Source organism: Lampris incognitus, chromosome 10, assembly GCF_029633865.1.
Source record: "Lampris incognitus isolate fLamInc1 chromosome 10, fLamInc1.hap2, whole genome shotgun sequence".
Classification (NCBI taxonomy): domain Eukaryota; kingdom Metazoa; phylum Chordata; class Actinopteri; order Lampriformes; family Lampridae; genus Lampris; species Lampris incognitus.
In genome coordinates this window covers 55,459,791-55,483,519 of record NC_079220.1, presented here as the reverse complement: position 1 = coordinate 55,483,519, position 23,729 = coordinate 55,459,791, and the positions used below count along the sequence as shown (strand labels likewise).

General features: G+C 50.0%; 1 protein-coding gene across 2 annotated transcripts in view; it reads right to left on the bottom strand.

The window, feature by feature from the left end:
* Positions 1–3,106: 3,106 nt before the first annotated feature.
* Positions 3,107–23,729, bottom strand: part of cacng1b (calcium channel, voltage-dependent, gamma subunit 1b) — a 28,660-nt gene continuing 8,037 nt past the window's right edge. The window contains exons 2-5 of one of the 2 annotated variants that reach the window (XM_056288688.1): positions 23,462–23,678; positions 7,524–7,598; positions 5,266–5,403; positions 3,107–3,339 (exon numbers count right to left, since the gene is read on the bottom strand). In XM_056288688.1, the coding sequence (XP_056144663.1) occupies positions 3,107–3,339; positions 5,266–5,403; positions 7,524–7,598; positions 23,462–23,678 (663 nt within the window). Of the gene's footprint in view, positions 3,340–5,265; positions 5,404–7,523; positions 7,599–23,461; positions 23,703–23,729 lie in introns of those variants that run through there. The other variant, XM_056288689.1, reaches the window with a different exon arrangement.

Here is a 23,729-nt window from a genome sequence, read left to right as displayed (position 1 = left end):
CCGGGCTAAATCCTGCAGGCATCGTGAAAAATATGCCACTGTCAATAGCACACGCCAACAAACAGGAAACTGGTATGACCGCTGCAGTAGAAACCGGAAGTCAGTGGACTAGTTATGTGCAGAGTCGATTGTGTCTGTAGGGACGCCCGACCAAGCCGGAGGTAACACGGGGGTTCGAACCATCGATCCCCGTGTTGGTAGGCAACGGAATAGACCGCTACGCTACCTGGACGATCTCTTGGCTTCTTTGTAAACAAGGATACAAGGAAATGCACCAGCTTGTACTTTTGGACTTCCGGAAACGCTCACCTATGCGATGACTTCATACATGCGACACTATGACCCTGTTTACACTTGGTTTTAAAATGCGTTTTGGGCGATGGGATCACAAGTGGACAGCAAGACACACAGCCGTTTCTATCATGCATCTCCAAATGCGTCCTGCTGACCACTTGTGACCAGATTTCATTACTCCGAAGAAGAAGAAGAAGATTTCCTGTTACGTCCTTGTCGGGGACGCATCAGGATGCATTAGCGTTTACACTACAAAAGATATGTGGGTCAAATGCGTCCCGCACCACCTCGGCAAGTGGTTTGAGTTCATAAACGTTTTGCTGGTCGTTTACACTTGTATTTAGCGCTGTCCACTTGTGATCCGATCGTTAAAAACACATTTTAAAACCAAGTGTAAACGGGGTCTACGATAAAGGGAGGACACTGACGATGCTACTTCCACAGGGGCCTTAAAGCCAAATGTAGTCCCTGTCTCCTGAAAGGACACCGTCCAAGCAACTTTCCTGTGTGTGCAGCTGAATTTGCTGAATGGCTCCAAGGGGGGGAGAGCAAGAGAACACATTTGTCAGAAAATAATTCTTGTCAGACTATAATCATCCTAATCATCATTGTTTGCTAACAACATCCTACCCACACGAGAGAAGAACAACTGAATCATAATTACTGCCGTCACATAAAAAGCCTTTGTTTTTTTTTAAGAATTTTACTAGAATCTCACTAATTATTTTTGGATTTGAAAAAGCTGTTTTTTTTTTTTTGATGCAATAAATCCACAAAATTGTTAAAAAATTCCGCCTGAAAACAAGACTTTCCCCCTAAACTGAGCTGACAAGGTCACTTTTTCTCCAACCGGCTGCAGCCATGTGTTTGAACTCCAAACAGAAAAATGCCTCAAAAGCCAAAACTTAAGGAGACACAAGTCAATGCATCTGTTTTACTTATTCTAAATACATTAGCAATATGCATCTATGACCCAGAAAGAAAAGTAATATAATACATTATTTAATGCAAATAAAATATCAGCCGCATTTCTGTTAGCTGTCATTTTCATCTAATACACGGTTTTTGCATAAAATCTGGCAGTATTTGTCTATGGAGCTTGTATAGGTGTATCTGAAATGTAAAAGACCAGACAATGTCAAAGGTTTCTGTCAAAGGTTCTACAAACTCCTTTTGGTCTATGCTTGTGTCTGCGTGTCTCGTTATATATATATATCATTTTAAATGGCCACTGAAAGGAAATTCCTTTCACCTACTTGTTAAGCATTAGACCCAGCTGCAGGATGTTGTTATGTACAGTATTTTACATATGCATTATGTTTCCTCAACATCATTCATCGAGGCCTCAATGGCTGACCCAAAATTAGAGGAGTTCTGCGGGATAGGTGGTCTCCATGTGCAGTCAACAACACAATATGATTTGAGAACTCTGCAGTCCCTGAGGACCGCTGATAAGAGAGCACGACAGTGGAATCGCTTAACGCTGAAATCAGCAATTTTCCTCTCTTAATAATTTCGTCCATTTGCAATGTGATGATGTGGCGCTTCTGTTGGACAGGCATCCCAGATAGCAGACACATTTGGGCCTAATCTGGGGCACTTTTGGTTGGTCGCTTCAGTTACGGCACTGGAAACTGTTGTGTGGGCCAGACGTGGCCCAAATGTAATGAACCGGGCTTGACTTGGGTTACGGCAAGTGTTGTGTGGGCCAGACGGGGCCCAAATGTAATGAACCGGGCTTGACTTGGGTTACAGCACATACTATGTGGGTCAGATGTGGGCCATATAAGGTAGACCTGTGGCTGAGTTGAGGCGGCCACACTCACCCTGAGTCAACGCCGTCGTTCAAGACCAAATGTGGGCCGTAAGATAACTGCAGATGTGGGCCATATTTGGGCCAAAGGTCCTTTGCTATCTGGGAACGCATATTACACTAGAATAGTTGTCCAATAGAGTTCGATGTAGGAGGGCGAGGCGGAGAGAAATACACTTGTTGACACTGATTTTCTCAAGACTACAAACAAGGTGCAGCGGCCATTGTCGCTGGTGCGCCGTCAGCTCAGCAGTAAACAGTCCCCGCCCCTTGCTGAAATGGGACGCTTAGAGCAAAGCTAACGTGGGCAATCTAACGTACTACAAACGCCAGTAGAATATAGTGTAACACTGCTTGACAGTAATATGGATCATATGTCTGACAGAAGCCGAAGCCACATCGGCATCCCGTTTCAATCTCTTTTCCTGATGGAGTCGTTTCCAACCCATGCATGTTTGCCGCTGCGCCGGTGTTTCACCTGCAGGATCTGCAACCACGGTAAAGATACCGCTTCGTATTATCTAACCTGACGTTTTGGTCCAGATGGGAGATTATAACAGCTTATTCAGGGAGAAGAGTTGTGGCTTTCACCTTGAACTTCGCCGTCTTGGTCTGGTTTAGCATGGTTTTATTTATCGAGCCCAGCGGTTTGATTTTCTACACTTCAGCCCAGACCCAAGTGAAAGGGTATTTTACATACGGTAAATATAATCCTGTTTTCTGTGCTAGATCCTGTGGGATTTACCACAGCGGGGCAGGTGACAGGTCAGGTACCTTATTACCGGAAACGGACATTAACGTTCATATCTGATTGTCCAAACTTACTGTGCTCTTTCACCTGTTAAACCTACTTACATGGGGGACGAAAGAAGGCCGAGAGAAAAAAGAAGGAGGGAAGTGGTTGGCCAGTTCATTTTCACGTGGGTTAAGTTTAGCCCGAATTAGAAGTTGCTCTGGTTTTAACACGATCTTAAAATATAACCGTCCAGTCGCCGGCAGCTAGTCCAGGGTGTCTGGCTCGGCGTCCATGCAAGTCTCCCAGGGGTTGCGCGGCATGTGGGGCATGGAGATGAGAAGCAACGCAACTCCGCTGAGGAGCAGCAGGGTGAAGGAGGCGCAGGCACAGGCGAAAGACCAGGAGTAGTAGTATTCAATCCAGATGGTCTCGTCGCTGTCAATCATCCGCTTGACAGACTGGCGCATGACCTCGACAGAGATCAGGATACAAAGGCCTTTCGTGCAAGGGACGGAAAGAAAGAGGTGCAGACAAAAGTCAAACATTGGGAGATTTGCTCGCACAGGCAAGGCTGTATGTTGTCTTTCACATCTCCCGAGTCACTTGTATGGTACATGTATGTAGGCCACAAGGACGGTTGTTGGCCCATGCAAGCAAACGCCAGTCTAACGCAACACAAACACAAACTGGGAAACAAACTCGCAAATTACAAAACGAAAGGGTAAAGCAGCAGCAAACTAAAGGCAGAGCAACCTGCAAGTCTCACGTCCCGACTCTAGGGGTACGCTCACGCATGCCCGAACTTAACACGGGCAAACATTCGTCTCCCGTCCACTCCCGGTGTACGCGGGCGAAGGGGCGAATAAAGCATTCGCTCGCGGTAGCGAAGGGAAATTTGCGTTTTCGCTTCGCGGGGAGTTCCACTTTGGTGAACTTTGACCAGCGAAGGGAAGCGTTGTGAGCCAGGATGGAGGAGACTGACTGCTGCTGATCACGACCACTAGAGAAGGCCACACGACGACTTGTGGCTTACCTTTCAGTGGTGATGTGTCGGTCGTGAAGGGACGGCTCCGGCTCCTCGGTGAACAACGGGAGCCGGCTCCCTTTTTTTCCTCGCTATGTTTTAGTAAATTCACACCAGACCAGATTGTTGGATGATCCTACAACAGGGGTCCCCAATTACTTTTCATAGCGGGCCACTTTTAGGGCCACTTTTAAAACCACGGGCCACTCAACCTCCAGCAGCACGTTGTTCGTTAGTTTGTTTTGGTGTCGATACGTTGCAGGTATTATAATTTAAACAGAGATTTTTCATCTATTTTTCGATATATTACTAGTCTTACTAAGAAATTTTAAAAAAAATTTTTGGTAGGGAAACAAAAAAATTCTTCCTTCTGGCATTTCTCCAAAAATTCTCGCGGACCATAAATCAACCCGTCACGGGCCGGACGTGGCCCGCGGGCCGCCTATTGGGGACCCCTGTCCTACAACGTGTTTGCTGAATACGACCCAGAGGTGTCTCACTCTGGTAATAACACGAGGAGCCGAGCGCGGGGCGACTTGCATGTTGCGCCGGGCGCCGACACACAAAACAGCTCAAAAGGCTCAGCACACATGATGTGTAATAGTGTGGGATGTTTTCACATTATTAACACGCATCATTTGTCGTACATCATTTGGCTCTTGTTGCTGAACTGAGCCAAATGATCCGGCTCACTGCAGAGCCAGAACCGGGGCCGTCCGGGTAGCGGGGCCTTCTGTTCCGCTGCCTACCAACATGGGGGGGATCGCCGGTTCGAAGCGGGCGTCCCCTACAGACACAACTGGCCGTTTCTGCGGGTGGGAAGCCGGATGTGGGTGTGTGTCCTGGTCGCTGCACTAGCGCCTCCTCTGGTCGGTCGGGGCGCCTGTTCGGGGGGGGAGGGAGAACTGGGGTGAAACTCCTCACTGTCAGGTGAAAGGAAGCGGCTGGCGACTCCACATGTATAGGAGGAGGCATGTGGTAGTCTGCAGCCCTTCCCGGATCAGCAGAGGGGGTGGAGCAGAGACCGGGACGGCTCGGTGGAGTGGGGTAAGTGGCCAGATACAATTGGGGGGGGGGGGCAAAGAATAGACACGAGAGGAGAAGCATCACACGTGCACACGGTGGCCTGTATGTGCAAGCAAATTAACGTAAGGACACAGGACACAGACTCACATCCGGCTTCCCACCCGCAGCCACGGCCAATTGTGTCTGTAGAGACGCCCGACCAAGCCGGAGGTAACACGGGGATTCGAACCGGCGATCCCCAATGTTGGCAGGCAATGGAATAGACCGCTACGCTACCCGGACCCCCCCCCCCCCCACACACACACACACAAACATTTAACCATATGATAACCATAAGCAAGCATTTTCTAGGGGTGACCCCCCTCATCTGACCTGCGAAGGCGAAGAACATCCCGGCAGGCCTGAGCAGGTAGTCCCTCCCCTTCCCGAAGGAGAAGACGACGCAGAGGGTTCCCAGGATCATGAAGAACAGGCTGAAGATTGCGATGGCCGCCGCCGAAATGTTGTACTCTGCCGAGGGAAGAGGGAGAGAGAAAACAAGAGAGGCGCACAATGAGCGGTGAAAGAGAAAGGGAGGGATCAGGAAAGGAAAGCAAGAGGGGGGAGAAAGCGGACGGGGGAAACACCGGGAGGGAGACACAAGAAGAGCCAGGAAGGGGACGAGTTTGAGAGGAGAGGAAAGTAGAAATGAAGTGAGACATGGGTGAGATAAGATGGCAGCCGGCGGGAACACAACAAGCCCCCCCCAACCCATACGACCACACGGGTCCTCTAATGCGACCCACAGGAGCGTTTCCTACATCAGCGCCCCCTACCGGCGGCAGGAGATATGCCACAGATACGTTTCGCCTCTGTGCATTGTGGGTTTTTAAAACAAGGTGAGAACAATAGAATGTGCAGTCAGGGTGTTTTTGTGTCCTTACGGGGAAAGTAACGTATTATATTTACGGAGGACGGCGAGGAAGTAGCTGAAAACATCACTATAGGTCGTAATAAACTGCTTGTACAAACCACCTACGGGGTCCTTTTTTGGTGTAGGATGGTCTCTGGGAGCAAGAGGGGGAGGCTGTAGAGTCATTTGCATAATAACAAGCATCTCAATATTGTGCTCCAGCAAACGATGACAGATACTCTTTGAAAACAAACGCCAGTTAAAATAAATAACAGTCATTTATCCACAGTCTTTATACACGGCGGATAAAACGCTGGATGCTCATAACGAGGCGATTAGAGGAGCTCGTTCTCCTCCTCCACCCTTGTTTCTCCTTTATTAGATGAAGGTAATTTAGCTCCCCTTGCTTTTTAACTCTCCGACTGTGATAAAGACGATCTTCCCAGCGTGCAGCATTGCCTCTTTTTTTGCACTACAGCAGCGTTGCATTGCCAACAGCAGAACAGCCCTGTGTGTGTGTCTGTGTATACCATCTCACACATTAACTTGTGTGTGTGTGTGTGTTTGCTCAACTGTGTGTGCGCTTCAGTTCTGGCACATTCTATCATTTTTCTGGACAATTTGTTCCATGCTTCTTCGTGCATCGTATTTCTCCCAGTGCTACGGTGCGACACACTGCTTGAACGTGTACACATTAATGTACTCATTAATACTTATTGGATCCATCTATGGTGCGAGAAATGATCTGCTGTCCATAATTCGCGCTGTAATGTCCCGCTGCATTTTGTATCTCAAGTCCTGTTGTCATTCTATCACGTATGTCAGATTTTACTTGGGAAGGCTGTATATTACAAATAACTTTTGTGTCAAGTAAAATCTGCAGTAGTTTGATGGTGCTTGTCAATTGAAATGACTTCAGACGCCAACCTCCATCTGTCCGCAAGTGCACAAGCACGTCTTTGTGCGATTTCCTTCTTCCTCTTGTATCTGTGTCTGTTTCTGCACACGCGCGTGTTTCTGTGGCGGTTCTTCTTGCAGCCATTGGCTGACTCCTCTCGCTCCCCACTTAGACAGGTCCTCAGGCAGGACCTTGGATTTCTTAAACTGCAAAAAATGCAAACAACAGAGGCGTTGCCGCCAAGATGTAGCATCCCTTCGAAAATACTTCTTGCCGAAGGAGGTAAAATAAGGAGATAAAAAAGGGAGGATAGTGTTGCCATGTTTGTTTTTTTTTTCCTGATCTTGGCTGATTTAATAACAAGGAAATGGGAGATGTGGGTGCAGAATCCACCTGGAGGAAAACTTGGAAAATATACCTGTTCAGGCGAGAAGGTCACTGTACACATGCACGATGCACAAATATTTGATGATGCAATTATGCATAATTACGCAGCCAAAAGCTGCCATCAGAGTGAACAGTGCTTATATGAATGCATGCACGCATGCAACAAGGGTGCATTTGTGCATTTATTTGTACTGACACACGCAAACCTGCTTTTGTGTGTGCAACGTTCAAGTGTACGCATGCATGCATTTGTGTGTGTGTGTGTGTGTCAGTGAAAAGTCATGAATGCCGTTAAGCTCCGACTGTCCTTCCTCCCCACAGTAATCTGTACCTGCCTATGTGTCACCAGGTCTGCCAGTCATAGATGGGCATTCTGGGTCTACTGAACCGTCTTCCTGGCTCCCTGGCCTAACACAGGAGGAAGGGAGGATGTGAAGATGAAGAGGCACCCACCTTTCTGGGTCTTGACTTCAAAAAGTTCTGCCTCTTCCCCCGACGTGAAGTGTTTGAAGTAGGAACAGTTTTTTGCTGCAGGATTAGACAGGGGGGGGTGACAGAGGAAGAGGGGATGAGGGGGAAAAAAGAGACGAAAAAGAGATGAAAACACTGATTGAAGTGGAGAGCGCAGGTGGCTTTGGTTGTGTCTGCCTCCCCATGCATCTGCACTACCAATGAGCCTAAGAAGACAAATCTCTCAAAGGACGCCATTAGAGGGGCCCACCAAGGCACGAGCAGCATTAATGAGGAAAACACAACACACACACACACAACGCTGGAAGCAACTCTGACATGAGAAAAAACCCAGGGTGTTAAACGTTATGCAAATATACACTGATGAGCGAAAACATTAGGACCACGCACAGGTGAATAATGTTGATCATCTCCGAGCAAGGGCACCTATCAAGGTCTGGGTAGATCAGATGGTAAGCGAACAATATGTTCTTGCAGTTAACGTGTTGGATGTTGCACGCAGGAGAAATAGGCAGGAGTGCAGACCTGAGCGACTCTGACAAGGCCAGACAGCAGGGTCGGGGCATCACTGAAATGTCAAGGCTTGTGGGGCGATTCCGGTCGGCGGTGGTGAGTCCGAAGGGACAAACCACAAACCGGTGACAGGGTGTTGGGCACCCAAGGCTCATCGACGCGCCGGGGCAACGAGGGCTATCTGCCTGGTCCGAACCAATGATAGTTACAGGAGGAATGTGTCAGTCACAACACGCTGCTGTGTGTCGGGTTGCGTAGCCACAGACTGCTCAGAGGGCCCACGGTGACCCTGTCCACTCTCGAGAGCACCTACAATGGGCATGCGAGCATTGGAAGGGAACCTCGGAGCAGTGGAAGAAGGTTGCCTGGTCCAGTAAGTCCTGTTTTCTTTTCGATCACGCGGTGGCTATGAAGGTGTGCACCATTTACCTGTTGACACCAGGAGGCACTGTGGGAAGGCGACAAGGCGGCGGAGGCAGTGTGATGCTCTGGGCAATGTTCTGCTGGGAAACCCTGGGTGTGGCCATTCATGTGGATGTTACTTTGACACGTCCCACCTGCCGAAACATGGTTACAGACCATGTACACCCCTTCATGGCAGTGGTATTCCCTGATGGCAGTGGCCTCCTTCAGCAGGATAAGGCGCCCTGCCACACTGCACACATTGTGCGGGAATGGGTTGAGGAACACGATGAAGTGAAGGTGTTGCGCCCTGGCCTCCAAACTCTCCAGATCTCAACTGGACCGAGCACCTGTGGAATGTGCTGGACTGACAAGTCCGATCCACAGCGGCTCCATCTCGCAACTCACAGGACTTGAAGGATCTGCTGCTAACGTTTTGGTACCGGCTACCACAGGACACCTTCAGTGGTCTTGTAGAATCCACGCCTCGGTGGGTCGTGACTGTGTTGGCAGCACACGAAAGACCAACGGCATATTAGGTGGTTCTCATGATTTGGCTCATCAGTGAAGCGTTGTACATGCTCGATACTATCTCATTAAGTCACCTTGTTATTCATTTACTTGCTTTTGCTCAGTTCTGGCTGCAAAACAAGTCACTCCAGCACCAGTGCCTCTACTCGAACGGCAAAACCTCGAGTGCAGCAATATGTGAACTTGTTGAAATAGGTGGATCAAACAGGGAATGAGCTCATGCAATGCAAGTGGGCATGCAGTTGCCATAGAAATATGCCGGAGTGTCTGTGGCGGAGTTGAACAAAATATATTACACGAGTACAAGCGAGAGAAATATACAAAAAAACAAAACAAACAACGAGGAGAACGGTGCACCCACCTTTTTGATAATGGGGATGTGGGACATGACCCTGAAACCACAGCAGTGTTTTGCATTTTGCTCTCCTTTCAAAATAAAATACGTTCCCAATTCAAATCCTTTTACTCCAGCCAGCTACCCCCACTCTCCAGAAACCATACCCCAGGCGACGCCTAGCTACCAGATGCTTCTCTCTCCTCCCGCTGCATTAATCGCAGTTTTGCGCTGTGTTTTTGGACAAACTTCAGTTCTATAGCCATATCCACTAATAGAGGGGGAAAATCCCACGACATGTATATTATCTGTTTACCGAGTCCCGAGTTCAGCTGGGTAGGGGGGGAGGTGTCACAGCCCCGGCCGTGCCTCCACTTGTTTCACCTGAACCCACCCGGCCTGCACACATGCCTTCTTCCGTCAGCGGATCCACTCAACAGTATATCTACTCCGCTTCTCCATCCACTCATCGCCTCATCGTGGTAGTCTCTCGCGTTCTCGGCCGTTCTGCAACAGCATACTCAGAGTTGCCCTCGTGTTGTTCGCGTTACCTGTATTTACCGTGTCTCTTTATGCTTCCAGGATCCCTACTCTCCGGATCCCCCTGCCTGCCTGCCTGCCTGCCTCGCCTGCTCGCTTCCTCATCCATTTGTCCTGCTAAGCTCAGCTTTGCCATCCACCATCCAGCTCAGCCCAGCTCTGACATCCGCCATCGCCGCCCTTCTTTCTGCCTAGCCTGCCGTTCCCCTTCATTCCTGCGATAAACCCCTTTCACATGACTTAATTCTACTGTCTGTGTCTGTGTCTGGGTCTACCGCGACTGATCATAACAGGAGGGATGGTAAAGGCCGAGTGACCCTCCTCTAATCACTCTTCACCATTTTTTTCTTTTGAGTAATCCATAAAGTGGACAGGCCTTTGCCCCGCCCACGCAGATGGACAATGCATATGTATATGTTTGTGTTTGTTTGTTTACACGTGTGTGTGTGTGTGTGTGTGCGTGTGTGTGCGTCCGTGCATCGGGCAACAGCGGAGCTGTTTGTTACCCAGGATGAGAGCGATGAGAGAGTAACGAGAGGTAACCTAGCAACAGGCTGCCGCTGGTCTTTGCCGGTCTAATCTATTTTCCCATGTAAAGGCATATCAAGGATGTGTGTGTGCGCGTGTGCGTGCGTGTGTGTTCTTCTGAGACTCACTGAGTTTTTAAACCATCAGAGTGAGGACATTTTTGCAAAGCCAGGACATTTCGGCCGGTCTGCACTTCTTTAAGGCTCTAGTATTTGAAGGTTAGGACTTGGGTTTAGGGTTAGGGTTAGGACATGCATTAGGTTAAGGTTAGGGTAGGGGTTAAGGTTAGGACTTGGGTTTAGGGTTGAGGTTAGGACATGGATTAGGATAAGGTTAGGGTAGGGGTTAAGGTTAGGACTTGGGTTTAGGGTTGAGGTTAGGACATGGATTAGGATAAGGTTAGGGTAGGGGTTAAGGTTAGGACTTGGGTTTAGGGTTGAGGTTAGGACATGGATTAGGTGAAGGTTAGGGTAGGGGTTAAGGTTAGGACTTGGGTTTAGGGTTGAGGTTAGGGCATGGATTAGGTTAAGGTTAGGGTAGGGGTTAAGGTTAGGACTTGGGTTTAGGGTTGAGGTTAGGACATGGATTGGGTTAAGGTTAGGGTAGGGGTTAAGGTTAGGACTTGGGTTTAGGGTTGAGGTTAGGGCATGCATTAGGTTAAGGCTAGGGTAGGGGTTAAGGTTAGGACTTGGATTTAGGGTTGAGGTTAGGACATGGATTAGGTTAAGGTTAGGGTAGGGGTTAAGGTTAGGACTTGGGTTTAGGGTTGAGGTTAGGGCATGGATTAGGTTAAGGTTAGGGTAGGGGTTAAGGTTAGGACTTGGGTTTAGGGTTGAGGTTAGGGCATGGATTAGGTTAAGGTTAGGGTAGGGGTTAAGGTTAGGACTTGGGTTTAGGGTTGAGGTTAGGGCATGCATTAGGTTAAGGTTAGGGTAGGGGTTAAGGTTAGGACTTGGGTTTAGGGTTGAGGTTAGGACATGGATTAGGTTAAGGTTAGGGTAGGGGCTAAGGTTAGGACTTGGGTTTAGGGTTGAGGTTAGGACATGCATTAGGTTAAGGTTAGGGTAGGGGTTAAGGTTAGGACTTGGGTTTAGGGTTGAGGTTAGGGCATGGATTAGGTTAAGGTTAGGGTAGGGGTTAAGGTTAGGACTTGGGTTTAGGGTTGAGGTTAGGACATGGATTAGGATAAGGTTAGGGTAGGGGTTAAGGTTAGGACTTGGGTTTAGGGTTGAGGTTAGGGCATGGATTAGGTTAAGGTTAGGGTAGGGGTTAAGGTTAGGACTTGGGTTTAGGGTTGAGGTTAGGACATGGATTAGGTTAAGGTTAGGGGTTAAGGTTAGGACTTGGGTTTAGGGTTGAGGTTAGGACATGGATTAGGTTAAGGTTAGGGTAGGGGTTAAGGTTAGGCGTGTATTTCTGATGGTTAAGGTTGGGGTTAAGGGCTGGTGTGTGCGTGTGTGTGTCAGGGGACAGAAGAGCTATGATGAGACGGAGGCCGGCTCACGGAGCAACATTAAGGTGCAAACACATTAGCTTCATTAGCCTGTTCTCACGTGGGCTCGAATAACGGCACATGTGTGTATTTGTGTTGCGTGGCCAGGAGTCAGATTCACAACAGTCTTGATGAAGACATTATCGGCCCAACGCACAAAGGCAATATAGCAAGCTCTTCAAAACACCCAACTCTAACACTACCGTGCTCCAGAAGGGCAGCAGAACACAGCAACGCGGATCACAGACCTGGACGACGTTACCTAACAGGCGAATTCGGCCTCTGTGAGACGGCGTTAGCCTATCGCCGTGAACAGTACACATGGCCACTGTAACTCATGGTCAGGGTAATTTGCATATGAAGCTGATCGCTGGTTTGGGTCGTTATGCCGCCGTATTGTTTACGAGGGTGGGGGTACCCGCAGTCAGGTGAGACTGAAGAGGTCGCTGAGACGAGGATGAAACGTTTCTCCCACTAAACGCGGCGTCCGGATGAACCGACCCAACTCTCCATGACCTGTTGGTTTCCATTCCAAAGCACCCCTGAATTCTGATTCTGATTCTGACCTCTCTCCCTCCGGTCTGCAAAGCAAGTGCACGAGCTACATGAGGTTCTTTGTGACCACCGGCAACGCTAATGAGAAACGAAGTCGCCCCTCTGTGAAACACACCCGCTTCTGTCCGCAGGGACGCACAAAGTCAGCAAAAACCCAAAGTTCAGATCTCACGGGTGTCTTGGGTCAATCGGATGGGCCTGACTGTGCCATCTAGTGATGCGGCCGGCCCGGCTTTGGACCTTCCCCGCATGTCGTACCCCACTTTTTGTCTTCGCCCCGCGTTTCCCGTCCGCCCCTAGAGCCAACGCCGCCGTTGATACGATCCCAGAGGAAATCCAGGCTCTGCTCCGGGCGCCGAGACACCGACCACAGCAGGGTGCGGCGCAGAGCGGAGGGGGGTCCGTTTGGGCCCCGTGTCATTGACCTTGCAGGCGAGCTAATGGGGACGCTTAGTTCCGAGGGAGGAGGGCGATTAGGGTGAGGTAGCGCCTGTCACTTCGGTTTTGCCTCCTTCCATTAAACTTTCTAGCCTTTCCGCGGCCTCGTCTATCCCACAGCCAGTTCCTCCCTTCCGCTCCCTTTGCTCAGGTTACACCTCTCCGCCCCCCCCCCCCTCCTCCCTACCGCTTGTCCCACCCGTGTGTGCGTTCGTTTGTCTTTTTCCACCTCTCTCCTCGAACTAAACTTTCCCTTTCATCCTCCTTTCATTTTAACACGCCCACAGCCGTCGATCCCCCTATTTCCCCCCCCTCGCCCCAACCCGTTTAGCTCCATCCCGGAGCTTTGGGGAGGCAGACGGACAAAACTAATTGACTTTTAACCGGGTTTTTTTTTTTTTGAAGCATTTTCAATTTTTTCCCCCCATAGAAAATGTGACAGTGTGTAACTAGGCAGAGGTCGTTTAAATCCTGGAAGTGGTTTCTTTTTTAGGGAGGAAACAGACAGGAGAGGGGCTTTGTTCTTCTTCTTCTTCTTCTTGCTCTTCTTCTTCTTCTTGTTCTTCTTCTGCCGGCCCAGAATGACCCATAAATTCTGGGTCAATGTGAAGAGGACGGGGCGGCGTTGGTGTTTGCAAACATACCCCACCAGGAGTGCTCACATCTGGGTCACAACGGCACCAGAGAGTCCTCGTGGCCTCGCGGACCCTTCTCTCTCTCTCTGTGAGGGTTTGTGTGTCCGCCGACGGAGTCGACTTGATTACGGACGTCGCGAAAAAAGGTGTTTCTGAACGTCTCCCATCATCCTGGGTTGCCACACATGTAACGCAACCCCCCAAAGACAAACACGCACACATGCACACTCACACCCACACCCACAAACAGGTGTACAGAGACACACACACAAACACACAAAACAGACGTACGCACATGCTCACCCACAAGCAGACGTACACACACACACACCCAAAACAGACGTACATACACACACACACAAAAAGACGTACATACACACACACAAACAGACACACACACACACACACACACACACACACACACAAACAGACGTACATACACACACACAAACAGACACACACACACACACACAAACAGACGTACATACACACACACAAACAGACACACACACACACACACAAAAAGACGTACATACACACACACAAACAGACACACACACACACACACACACACACACACAAACAGACGTACATACACACACACAAACAGACACACACACAAACACACAAACAGACGTACGCACATGCTCACCCACAAGCAGACGTACATACACACACACAAACAGACACACAAACAGATGTACAGAGACACACACACAAACACACAAACAGTCGTACACACATGCTCACCCACAAGCAGACGTACACACACACACACCCAAAACAGACGTACATACACACACACAAACAGACACACACACACACACACAAACAGACCGTACATACACACACAAACAGACACACACACACACACACAACAGACGTACATACACACACACAAACAGACACACACACACACACACAAACAGACACACACACACAAACAGACGTACACACAGACTCACCCATAAATAGACACACAAATACACACAAACAGACGTGCATACACACACACACAAACAGACACACACACACACACACAGACGTACATACACACAGCACACAAACAGACACACACACACACACAAACAGACGTACACACAGTCTCACCCATAAATAGACACACACATACACACAAACAGATGTACACACACACTCGCACACCCACAAACAGACACACACAAACATGCTCACCCACAACACACCAACACACATATGAGGATACACCATTTCTTTCCCAGCCACGTAGCAGGATGTGATTCATCAGGGGTGTGCTTGGTCCTCGCAGCACTGGAGCTGTCATGGAAGTTGTGGGAAGATAATACCACAAGTCACCCGGCATCGCTGCCTTGTTGCTGCCGTTGTTATGCAACCGATTCACAAAGCCAAGGTAACTGCGCGGGCTTGCGTATGCGCCCCTTGATGATCCACACCCCCTCTTTCTGTGGAAGAGCAGAAGCATGTTATGAAGCCCAGTCACCGCCGCCTGCCAGGGGTACACATCTACAACAGGGTGAAATGCCGTTTCCCGTCGATCAGGGGGCTTTTCTTTTGCTTGTGGGGCCTTGCCCCTGCCTTCAGTGCCACCTACCCCCAACCAAAACGCACACCAACCGAGGACTCATGTGACCAGAGTAGTGTCGGGCTTGTGACTCAACAGGTAATTATTACAGGTCACATGACTCGTCTCACAAGTAATATAACGGCTTTACTTATCGCTCCTTGGGAGGAGCAATTTGACAAACCACGTTATGATCCAACGCCCAGCAAATTAGACTTACAGCATCTCGAAACTCGAGTTTCCTCACTCCTGTGCTTCTGCAGGAATGATCGGGGGGGGGGGGGAGGCTGGGGATGACGTCAGCGTCTCACAGCATCTCGAAACTCGAGTTTCCTCACTCCTGTGCTTCTGCAGGAATGATCGGAGGGGGGGGGGGCTGGGGATGACGTCAGCGTCTCACAGCATCTCGAAACTCGAGTTTCCTCACTCCTGTGCTTCTGCAGGAATGATCGGGGGGGGGGGGGGGGCTGGGGATGACGTCAGCGTCTCACAGCATCTCGAAACTCGAGTTTCCTCACTCCTGTGCTTCTGCAGGAATGATCGGAGGGGGGGGGCTGGGGATGACGTCAGCGTCTCACAGCATCTCGAAACTCGAGTTTCCTCACTCCTGTGCTTCAGCAGGAATGATGGGGGGGGGGGCTGGGGATGACGTCAGCGTCTCACAGCATTTCGAAACTCGAGTTTCCTCACTCCTGTGCTTCTGCAGGAATGATCGGAGGGGGGGGGGGGCTGGGGATGACGTCAGCGTCTCACAGCATCTCGAAACTCGAGTTTCCTCACTCCTGTGCTTCTGCAGGAATGATCGGGGGGGGGCTGGGGATGACGTCAGCGTCTCACAGCATCTCGAAACTCGAGTTTCCTCACTCCTGTGCTTCTGCAGGAATGATGGGGGGGGGCTGGGATGACGTCAGCGTCTCACAGCATTTCGAAACTCGAGTTTCCTCACTCCTGTGCTTCTGCAGGAATGATCGGAGGGGGGGGGCTGGGGATGACGTCAGCGTCTCACAGCATCTCGAAACTCGAGTTCCTCACTCCTGTGCGTCTGCAGGAATGATCGGGGGGGGGGGTGACGTCAGCATCTGACAGCATTTCGAAACTCGAGTTTCCTCACTCCTGTGCTTCTGCAGGAATGATCGGAGGGGGGGGGCTGGGGATGACGTCAGCGTCTCACAGCATCTCGAAAACTCGAGTTTCCTCACTCCTGTGCTTCTGCAGGAATGATCGGGGGGGGGGCTGGGGATGACGTCAGCGTCTCACAGCATCTCGAAACTCGAGTTTCCTCACTCCTGTGCGTCTGCAGGAATGATCGGGGGGGGGGGGGGTGACGTCAGCATCTGACAGCATTTCGAAACTCGAGTTTCCTCACTCCTGTGCTTCTGCAGGAATGATCGGAGGGGGGGGGGATGACGTCAGCGTCTCACAGCATCTCGAAACTCGAGTTTCCTCACTCCTGTGCTTCTGCAGGAATGATCGGGGGGGGGGGCTGAGGAGGACGTCAGTGTCTCACAGCATCTTGAAACTCGAGTTTCCTCACTCCTGTGCTTCTGCAGGAATGATCGGGGGGGGGGGGGGTGACGTCAGCGTCTCATGGTTTGGACGTTTAACATGAAACCCACCCAGCCAGGAAAAAAACCAACCTTTCTTAGCTGCCATGTCTGCTCAGTGGTTGCCTGCATCATCTGAGACGGCTCAATTACAACGAAAATTAATTGGGAATGGAGATAACATATCCTCTCTGGGTAATTCACCTTAAATTGGATATATTATATAACTTTTTGTTATACAACTGGTTTTGTGTGTGTGTGTGTGTGTGTGTGTGTTATATACGGAGTCGAGGGAATCCGGATGGCGAGCCGCCGATAATGTAACAACCGGGATTATCTGGATACCGATAATGTAACAATGTAACAATGCAACAATGTAACAATGTAACAAGAGTTACATTAATGTGTTCTATTGTAACGGGAGTCTGAGATTCCGATTGGACCGGAAATGTAAAGCGCTTTGAGTGGCTGTTGCAGCTAGAAAAGCGCTGTATAAAATGCAGCTTGATTGATTGATTGATTGATTGATTGATTGATTGATTGATTAGTTTTTAGCAGTAGCACACGAATGGTTTAGTGTTTTTGTTTTTTCGATGGTGAGTAATTGTACTGAAAGTGAATGGACATTAGCATTAGCTAATTAGCTGACATTAGCATTAGCTAATTAGCTGACATTCGCTACATAGAGTTATTAGCTTGAAAGACAATACTGCGTTGTAAATATGGAGTCGGAGAGTTAATGATGGAACAATGCCGCTCTAGCGGACTGTATCGTGTAGTACACCTGCTACGAAAGTTACGTACCTGAAAGTGCACCACCGCTGCCAGGATCAGCCCGATTTAGTTGGAGGCCTACGATCGAAGCGCTCCCGTTTAAGTTTAGTTTCGCCTGGTTGCACGTACAACCACAAACAGCACGTGTTGCCCCCCCCCCTCGAAACGACATTTTATATGTAGGTTGGCAACTTAACACGAACACCAACAGCTAACACTTCCTCAGCCAAATCCGCCGCCGGTCTGTGATACCGCTTCCGCCACACACCGGAAGTATTACCCATAATCGTTTCCCCCAGTGACCCGGTAGAGGCTAGTTCCCGTCGATGCAGAGAACGGAAATGGAGTAGAGAACGGTCAACTGAGCATGCGCGAAATGCCTCTACCGCGCCTCCACACGCCCCGCGTAGCACCCAGGCGCTAGGATTCTAGGAAGCCCCGCCCCTACTCTGCGTCTGATTAGCTAACTTTAACCCTAACCCCGCCCTAACCCTAACCTTAACCTACCCAAACAACGGAGGCGACGAGTACTTGCGCATGCTCAGTTGACCGTTCTCTGCATCGATGGGAACTAGCCTCTACCCAGTGACTCCCACCCCGGAAACTCGTGGACAGGTGCAGCCCTCTAGCTGTCTTATGCTGCGTCCCAGACATTTCCGACCTCCTACTAGAAAAAGTACAGTGGACCGCCACCCAGAGTCGGGGTTCCCACCTGTGAACTCGGGGCAAAGCCATCTTCCCCGACTTCATGCGGAAGCCGTTGTCTGACGTCACACAACAATGGCCACACCCATAGTTAATGGTTAACGAAGCCTCAAGGCAACGTAAAGTATAGGAGGGTTTCCGTGCCACGTCGTCGCAGAGATGCGTGCGCAACTAGGGGGCAGAAAGCAGCTACAGCGCAGAGAGACGTTAACCGAGATAGAGCTCAGATCCAGCGGAGATGACCGCACTGCTGACAGGTCAGCTGTTTAGACTCCTACCAATAAAAACACCACTCCATCACGGTCAGCCATCTTGCTTTCTTTCCTTTTTTCACGTTTGCACGCGGAAGGTCGGAAACTGGGAACCCCAGCTGAGGAATCCCGGCCTCGGGCTGCGAATGGGACGCAGCCTTAGAGGGCCTGGGAGTAGAGGGGGCGAGTCGAGTGAAATAGCAGCACAGTTCCCGTGAGCTGCGCCTTAGTTTAGGAGCTGATCTGAGGCGCTGGGGTCCAGACAGACCTCCCTCCGCCTCGTCTTCTTCCAGTGAGAACTGTGAGCCACACATGAGAACGTGTTCACGGAGAACCCTGCCGTGAAGGTCCCAATCAACTCAGCGTATTGGGAGGGTTGTTTTTTTCCCCAATTTTTTTTTTTTGGGTCACTCATCTCGATAAAGAGGGCGGCACGGTGGTGCAGTGGTTGGCACGGTCGCCTTACAGCAAGAAGGTGCTGGGTTCGAGCCCCGGGGTAGTCCAACCTTGGTGGGTCGTCCCGGGTCGTCCTGTGTGTGGAGTTTGCATGTTCTCCCCGTGTCTGTGTGGGTTTCCTCCCACAGTCCAAAGACATGTAGGTCAGGTGGACCGGCCGTACTAAACTGCCCCTAGGTGTGTGTGTGTGTGGGCCCTATGTGATGGCCTGGCGGCCTGTCCAGGGTGTCTCCCCACCTGCCGCCCAGTGCCTGCTGGGGTAGGCTCCTGAGAGCAGGATAAGCGGTTGGGTGATGGATGGATGGATGGATCTCGGTAGGAGCTCGATGAGATCAAAACACACATTCAATTTCTATTGTAGAAAATGGATGCTGATAGTGAGAGAGAGGGGGGGGGGCATGAGGGATGAGCTGCTGAACTGGATTTGAACTCACATCCTGACACGTCCTGTGCCACTAAAGGAAGGCGGCCAAAGAGTCTGAATCCCTCATAGATGTTGCTGGAAGTCTCGTTTTTAGCAGCGGGACTCGGCACATCCTAGCGCCCCCTGCAGTGACGTCAGATCACGGATCAAAAGGTTGTTGACAATTTGGGCTTATTTTCGTCTTGGGTTTTCGCCGGTGAAATTAACACTGCTTCATTAGTGGAGACACTAACGCCACGCGACAACTGTGATGTGCTCATGACCCGTGGCTGACACCGCGCGCTGCCGCCCCTGTCAGGCAGCATAGCGTCTGTTGCTCCCCAGACAACGGACACACACACACACACACACAATAGATGCACAAGTAAATGAAGTTAACGTTTAGCTAGAAAAGAATCTCCGCGAGGCAGTGAAAACCAAACAGACTGACACACAGAGATAGATAGATAGATAGATAGATAGATAGATAGATAGATAGATAGATAGATAGATAGATAGATAGATAGATAGATAGACAGACAGACAGACAGACAGACAGACAGACAGACAGACAGACAGATAGACAGATAGATAGATAGATAGATAGATAGATAGATAGATAGATAGATAGATAGATAGATAGATAGATAGATAGATAGATAGATAGATAGATAGATAGATAGACAGACAGACAGACAGACAGACAGACAGACAGACAGACAGACAGACAGACAGACAGACAGACAGACAGACAGACAGACAGACAGACAGACAGACAGACAGACAGATAGACAGATAGATAGATAGATAGATAGATAGATAGATAGATAGATAGACAGACAGACAGACAGACAGACAGACAGACAGACAGACAGACAGACAGACAGACAGACAGATAGACAGATAGACAGATAGATAGATAGATGGAATAGTGTGCGTGTGTGGGTCTGTGTGTGTTTCTACATGTGTATATTTGTGTGCACATCTTTTGAACAAAGAAATTAACGCGGTTAAGGTGGCGTTTCTTTCATCGCTCAAGGATTTCTCTGTAGACATTTTCCAATGGAAGATGCTCCTGCCTGGCCTCTTTTAATTCCCTGAGCCAATTACAGGACCTGTCTCTGCCAGTCTCTGCTATTCCGGATCGTTCTGAGAGCCCGGGGAGCCGACAGTAGTCTGCTGTGCAGACACCCATTATGTACACTCACAACTGGACCCATGTTGAGATGTAATTTGGTCAGCTACAAGACGCTGGCGTCACTCCTCTCACCTGCATACTGTGTGCTGTGAACATGGCTGAGGAGTGCACTCAGGTGGTGTCCTCTTGTACGGTTGTGCACTTGGGTGGTGTCCTCTTGTACGGTTGTGCACTCGGGTGGTGTCCTCTTGTACGGTTGTGCACTTGGGTGGTGTCCTCTTGTACAGTTGGGGATTTTACGCTGTGTTGGGGCGTCGCTTCTTTAACCCAGCTGATCGGAGGTGGGGATTCTGTGGTCCGTTTTCTGTGGTTTTCACGCTTTTATGACAGAGAACTAACTGCTCTCTCTCTCTCTCTCTCTCTCTCTCTCTCTCTCTCGCTCTCTCTGTCTAACATCTCTCTGCCTTGATACCTGCACCTTAGCCCCCCCCCTTTTTTCTCTCTTCCATCCCTTCTCACCTGCTTAGCGTCCCAGTTGTACCCTAACTCATGAGGTGGAGCTGAGAGCCACACATCATTAAATCCTTTACAGATCCTAAGGCCCTGGGGCGGGGGGGGGGCGGAGGGCGGAGGGGGGGGGGGTAGTTCAGCAGTGAAGCCGGAGTCAAATCTCCCCGTTAGGCTGCAAAACACGCTCTCGCAGCTTGAGGCCAGCTAGACGCTGCTTACCACGGGGCGGCTGAGATTCAGCTGCTAACAGCGGGGAATAAAGCCTATGTCAGGTGACTTTTGTGCAAAAAAAATCTCCCTCGGATCTGTGGTCATTTTGTGAGCCTGAGCGAAGGCGGGATTTGAGGTTTTTCGTTTCGATGTGCCAGCGCATGTTACACAGGAGAACAACCGATGGAACAACAATGGAAAATGCATTGAAATAACACACGAGAAGAGGGGTTCATCCATCCATCCCCAAACCACTTCATCCTGCTGTCGGGGTCGGGGGATGCTGGAGCCCATCCCAGCAGTCATTGGGCGACAGGCAGGGAGGACACCCTGGACAGGCCATCACAGGGCCGACACACACACATTCACACCTAGGGACAATTTCACCTTAGCTAAGGAGTTCCTTAAAGAGCTCCTTGAGCTAACTAGCTAAGGGGGGGAAAAGCATGGCTTGAAAAGTTACTCGTTGAGTTGATTGGTTGACTGTGAACATGTGCGTTGCGCTTTTGAAGAGTCTATATTGGAGGTTTTTTTATTTGAGGAGGAGGAGTGTAATGTATTGGCATTGACATAGCAGTATCGACTCTGTGCATCACTGTAGTCCACTGACTTCCGGTTTCTACCGCAGCGGTCATACCAGTTTCCTGTTTGTTGGCAGGTGCTACTGACAATGGCGTATTTTTCGCGATGCCACTCACGCCAACAAACAGGAAACTGGTATGACCGCTGCAGTAGAAACCGGAAGTCAGTGGACCACTGACCGATGCGCAGAGTCGATTGGCGCTCCCTCTACGGGTGCCGGGTGTGTTCTCTGCTGCGTTGTAGGCATGCGCTGTGGAGTGGGTATGGGTTAAAGACCTGCACGACATACTCCGTTGTCTCGATCTCCGTAATGTATCTTAAATTAGGCGTTACCCCAGTATATTACATGTAAAGGTTCATGACAAACATTCTGTGTTGTGTGTAACCCCACCACCGCTAGATGGCAGTGTTGTAATCTATCTTCAGCCATTTGACTCTTCCACGCCAACCCAACAACGTAAACTGAGACAGGAAGTAGCGTAAGCACAAAGAACACGGGCCTGTGAAACCGCGATATATCGCCTTTCTTACAGTATCGCGATATATCGCCTTTCTTACAGTATCGCGATATATCGCGATATATCGAATCACAAGCCCTGTATCGTGATACGTATCGTATCGCCAGATTCTCGCCAATACACAGCCCTATAACACCTGTTCGAGCGCTCTGAATTGTCTGCGGAGTGACTTCCTCCGTGGAAGTCAGCGGGGGGTTCAGGGGAAGGCTGGGCAACGGCCATGCGAAACGTCGTGGCCTCGGGCACCTATGACATCATTAGGTCTGCGGGTTTAAGCATCGTCTGCATGTTTGTGTACGTGCAGCTGCAGCCGCCCAAGAATGTGTTCATGAGAGACTTCCTATGTGCACACATGCATGCGTGCATGTGTGCGTGCATGCATGTGTGCGTGCATGCATGTGTATGTGTGTGTGCGTGCGTGCGTGCACGTGTGTGTGTGCGTGCGTGCATGTGTGCGTGCATGCATGTGTGCGTGCATGCATGCATGTGTGTGTGCGTGCGTGCACGTGTGTGAAAGTGAGTTTGTGAGGTACAGCATGAGAGAGAGAAAGCAGAGCGAGCGAGCGTAGACCACAGCAGACCAAGTCTCTTAACGCCACTTAATCTAACCCTGCCTCGTTGTTACCCTTCTACCACCGCTGTTATCTGTGTCAGCGAGCCCTTCTTCAACCCCCCCTTACTTCGCCGAGTAGTCGGTCTCCGTTGGACTTGCAGCGTTTTGCTGCGGTCACGAGGATCGGCCGAGAGATGAAAAGCAGTTTCTTGTATTTTCCGTGTTTATTTGTGATCAAACTGCGAGGCACGCCAGAGGAAAGGCAAACGACAGGTAGGGACGGGCAGACGGCAGAAACGGCAGATGTCAAACGGGGCATCTGCTGCTGTCAGACTTATCAAATTGGAAGATGTGCCCTGTAAATGTGTTTGGTGTGATCTGGAGAAAAAAAAGGGAGCAAATGAAAGATAGCAAAGATTGTGGAAGATGATACGGATAAAAGCGTTGCGATAAGGATGAAATAAGAAGGAAAAAAAAGGATGGGGATGAAACACGTTGGCAGTCTTTTAAGGTTTTAAATCCAAACGAGTGATTTTCTTTGCAACTGGGCTCAACCGGCATGCAAACAACACTAGATAATGTGAGAATCAGGAAGGGTGAATGCATCGACAACAGCAGGGTAATACTTATCAGGTTTAGAAAAAAAGAGCCCTCTATCTTTCTCAATCAAGCACACAAAGCACACGAGTTGTTCACATCGGGAATCGGCCCGCCGGTACGACGGGGCCGTGTGAACAAGCTCCCTACCTCCGGGTAAGCTGATGGGGCCGCAGCCTTTGCCGTCGGGGTCCTCCTCCACGATGAAGATGCTCTTCTTGCAGAGCCTCCACAGGCCAAAGTGGGCTGCCTGGCAAGTAGTGTTGAGTTTCTCCACCCGGGGGCTCAGCACGGCCCAGTGGTCGGTCACCACCGCCGCCAGCATGGAGGACATGCCCACCAAAATCACCAGAGACGTCATTTTGACCTTGGTCGCCTGCTCCGCGAACATCTTACCGAGCGCTTATCTGGGAGTGGC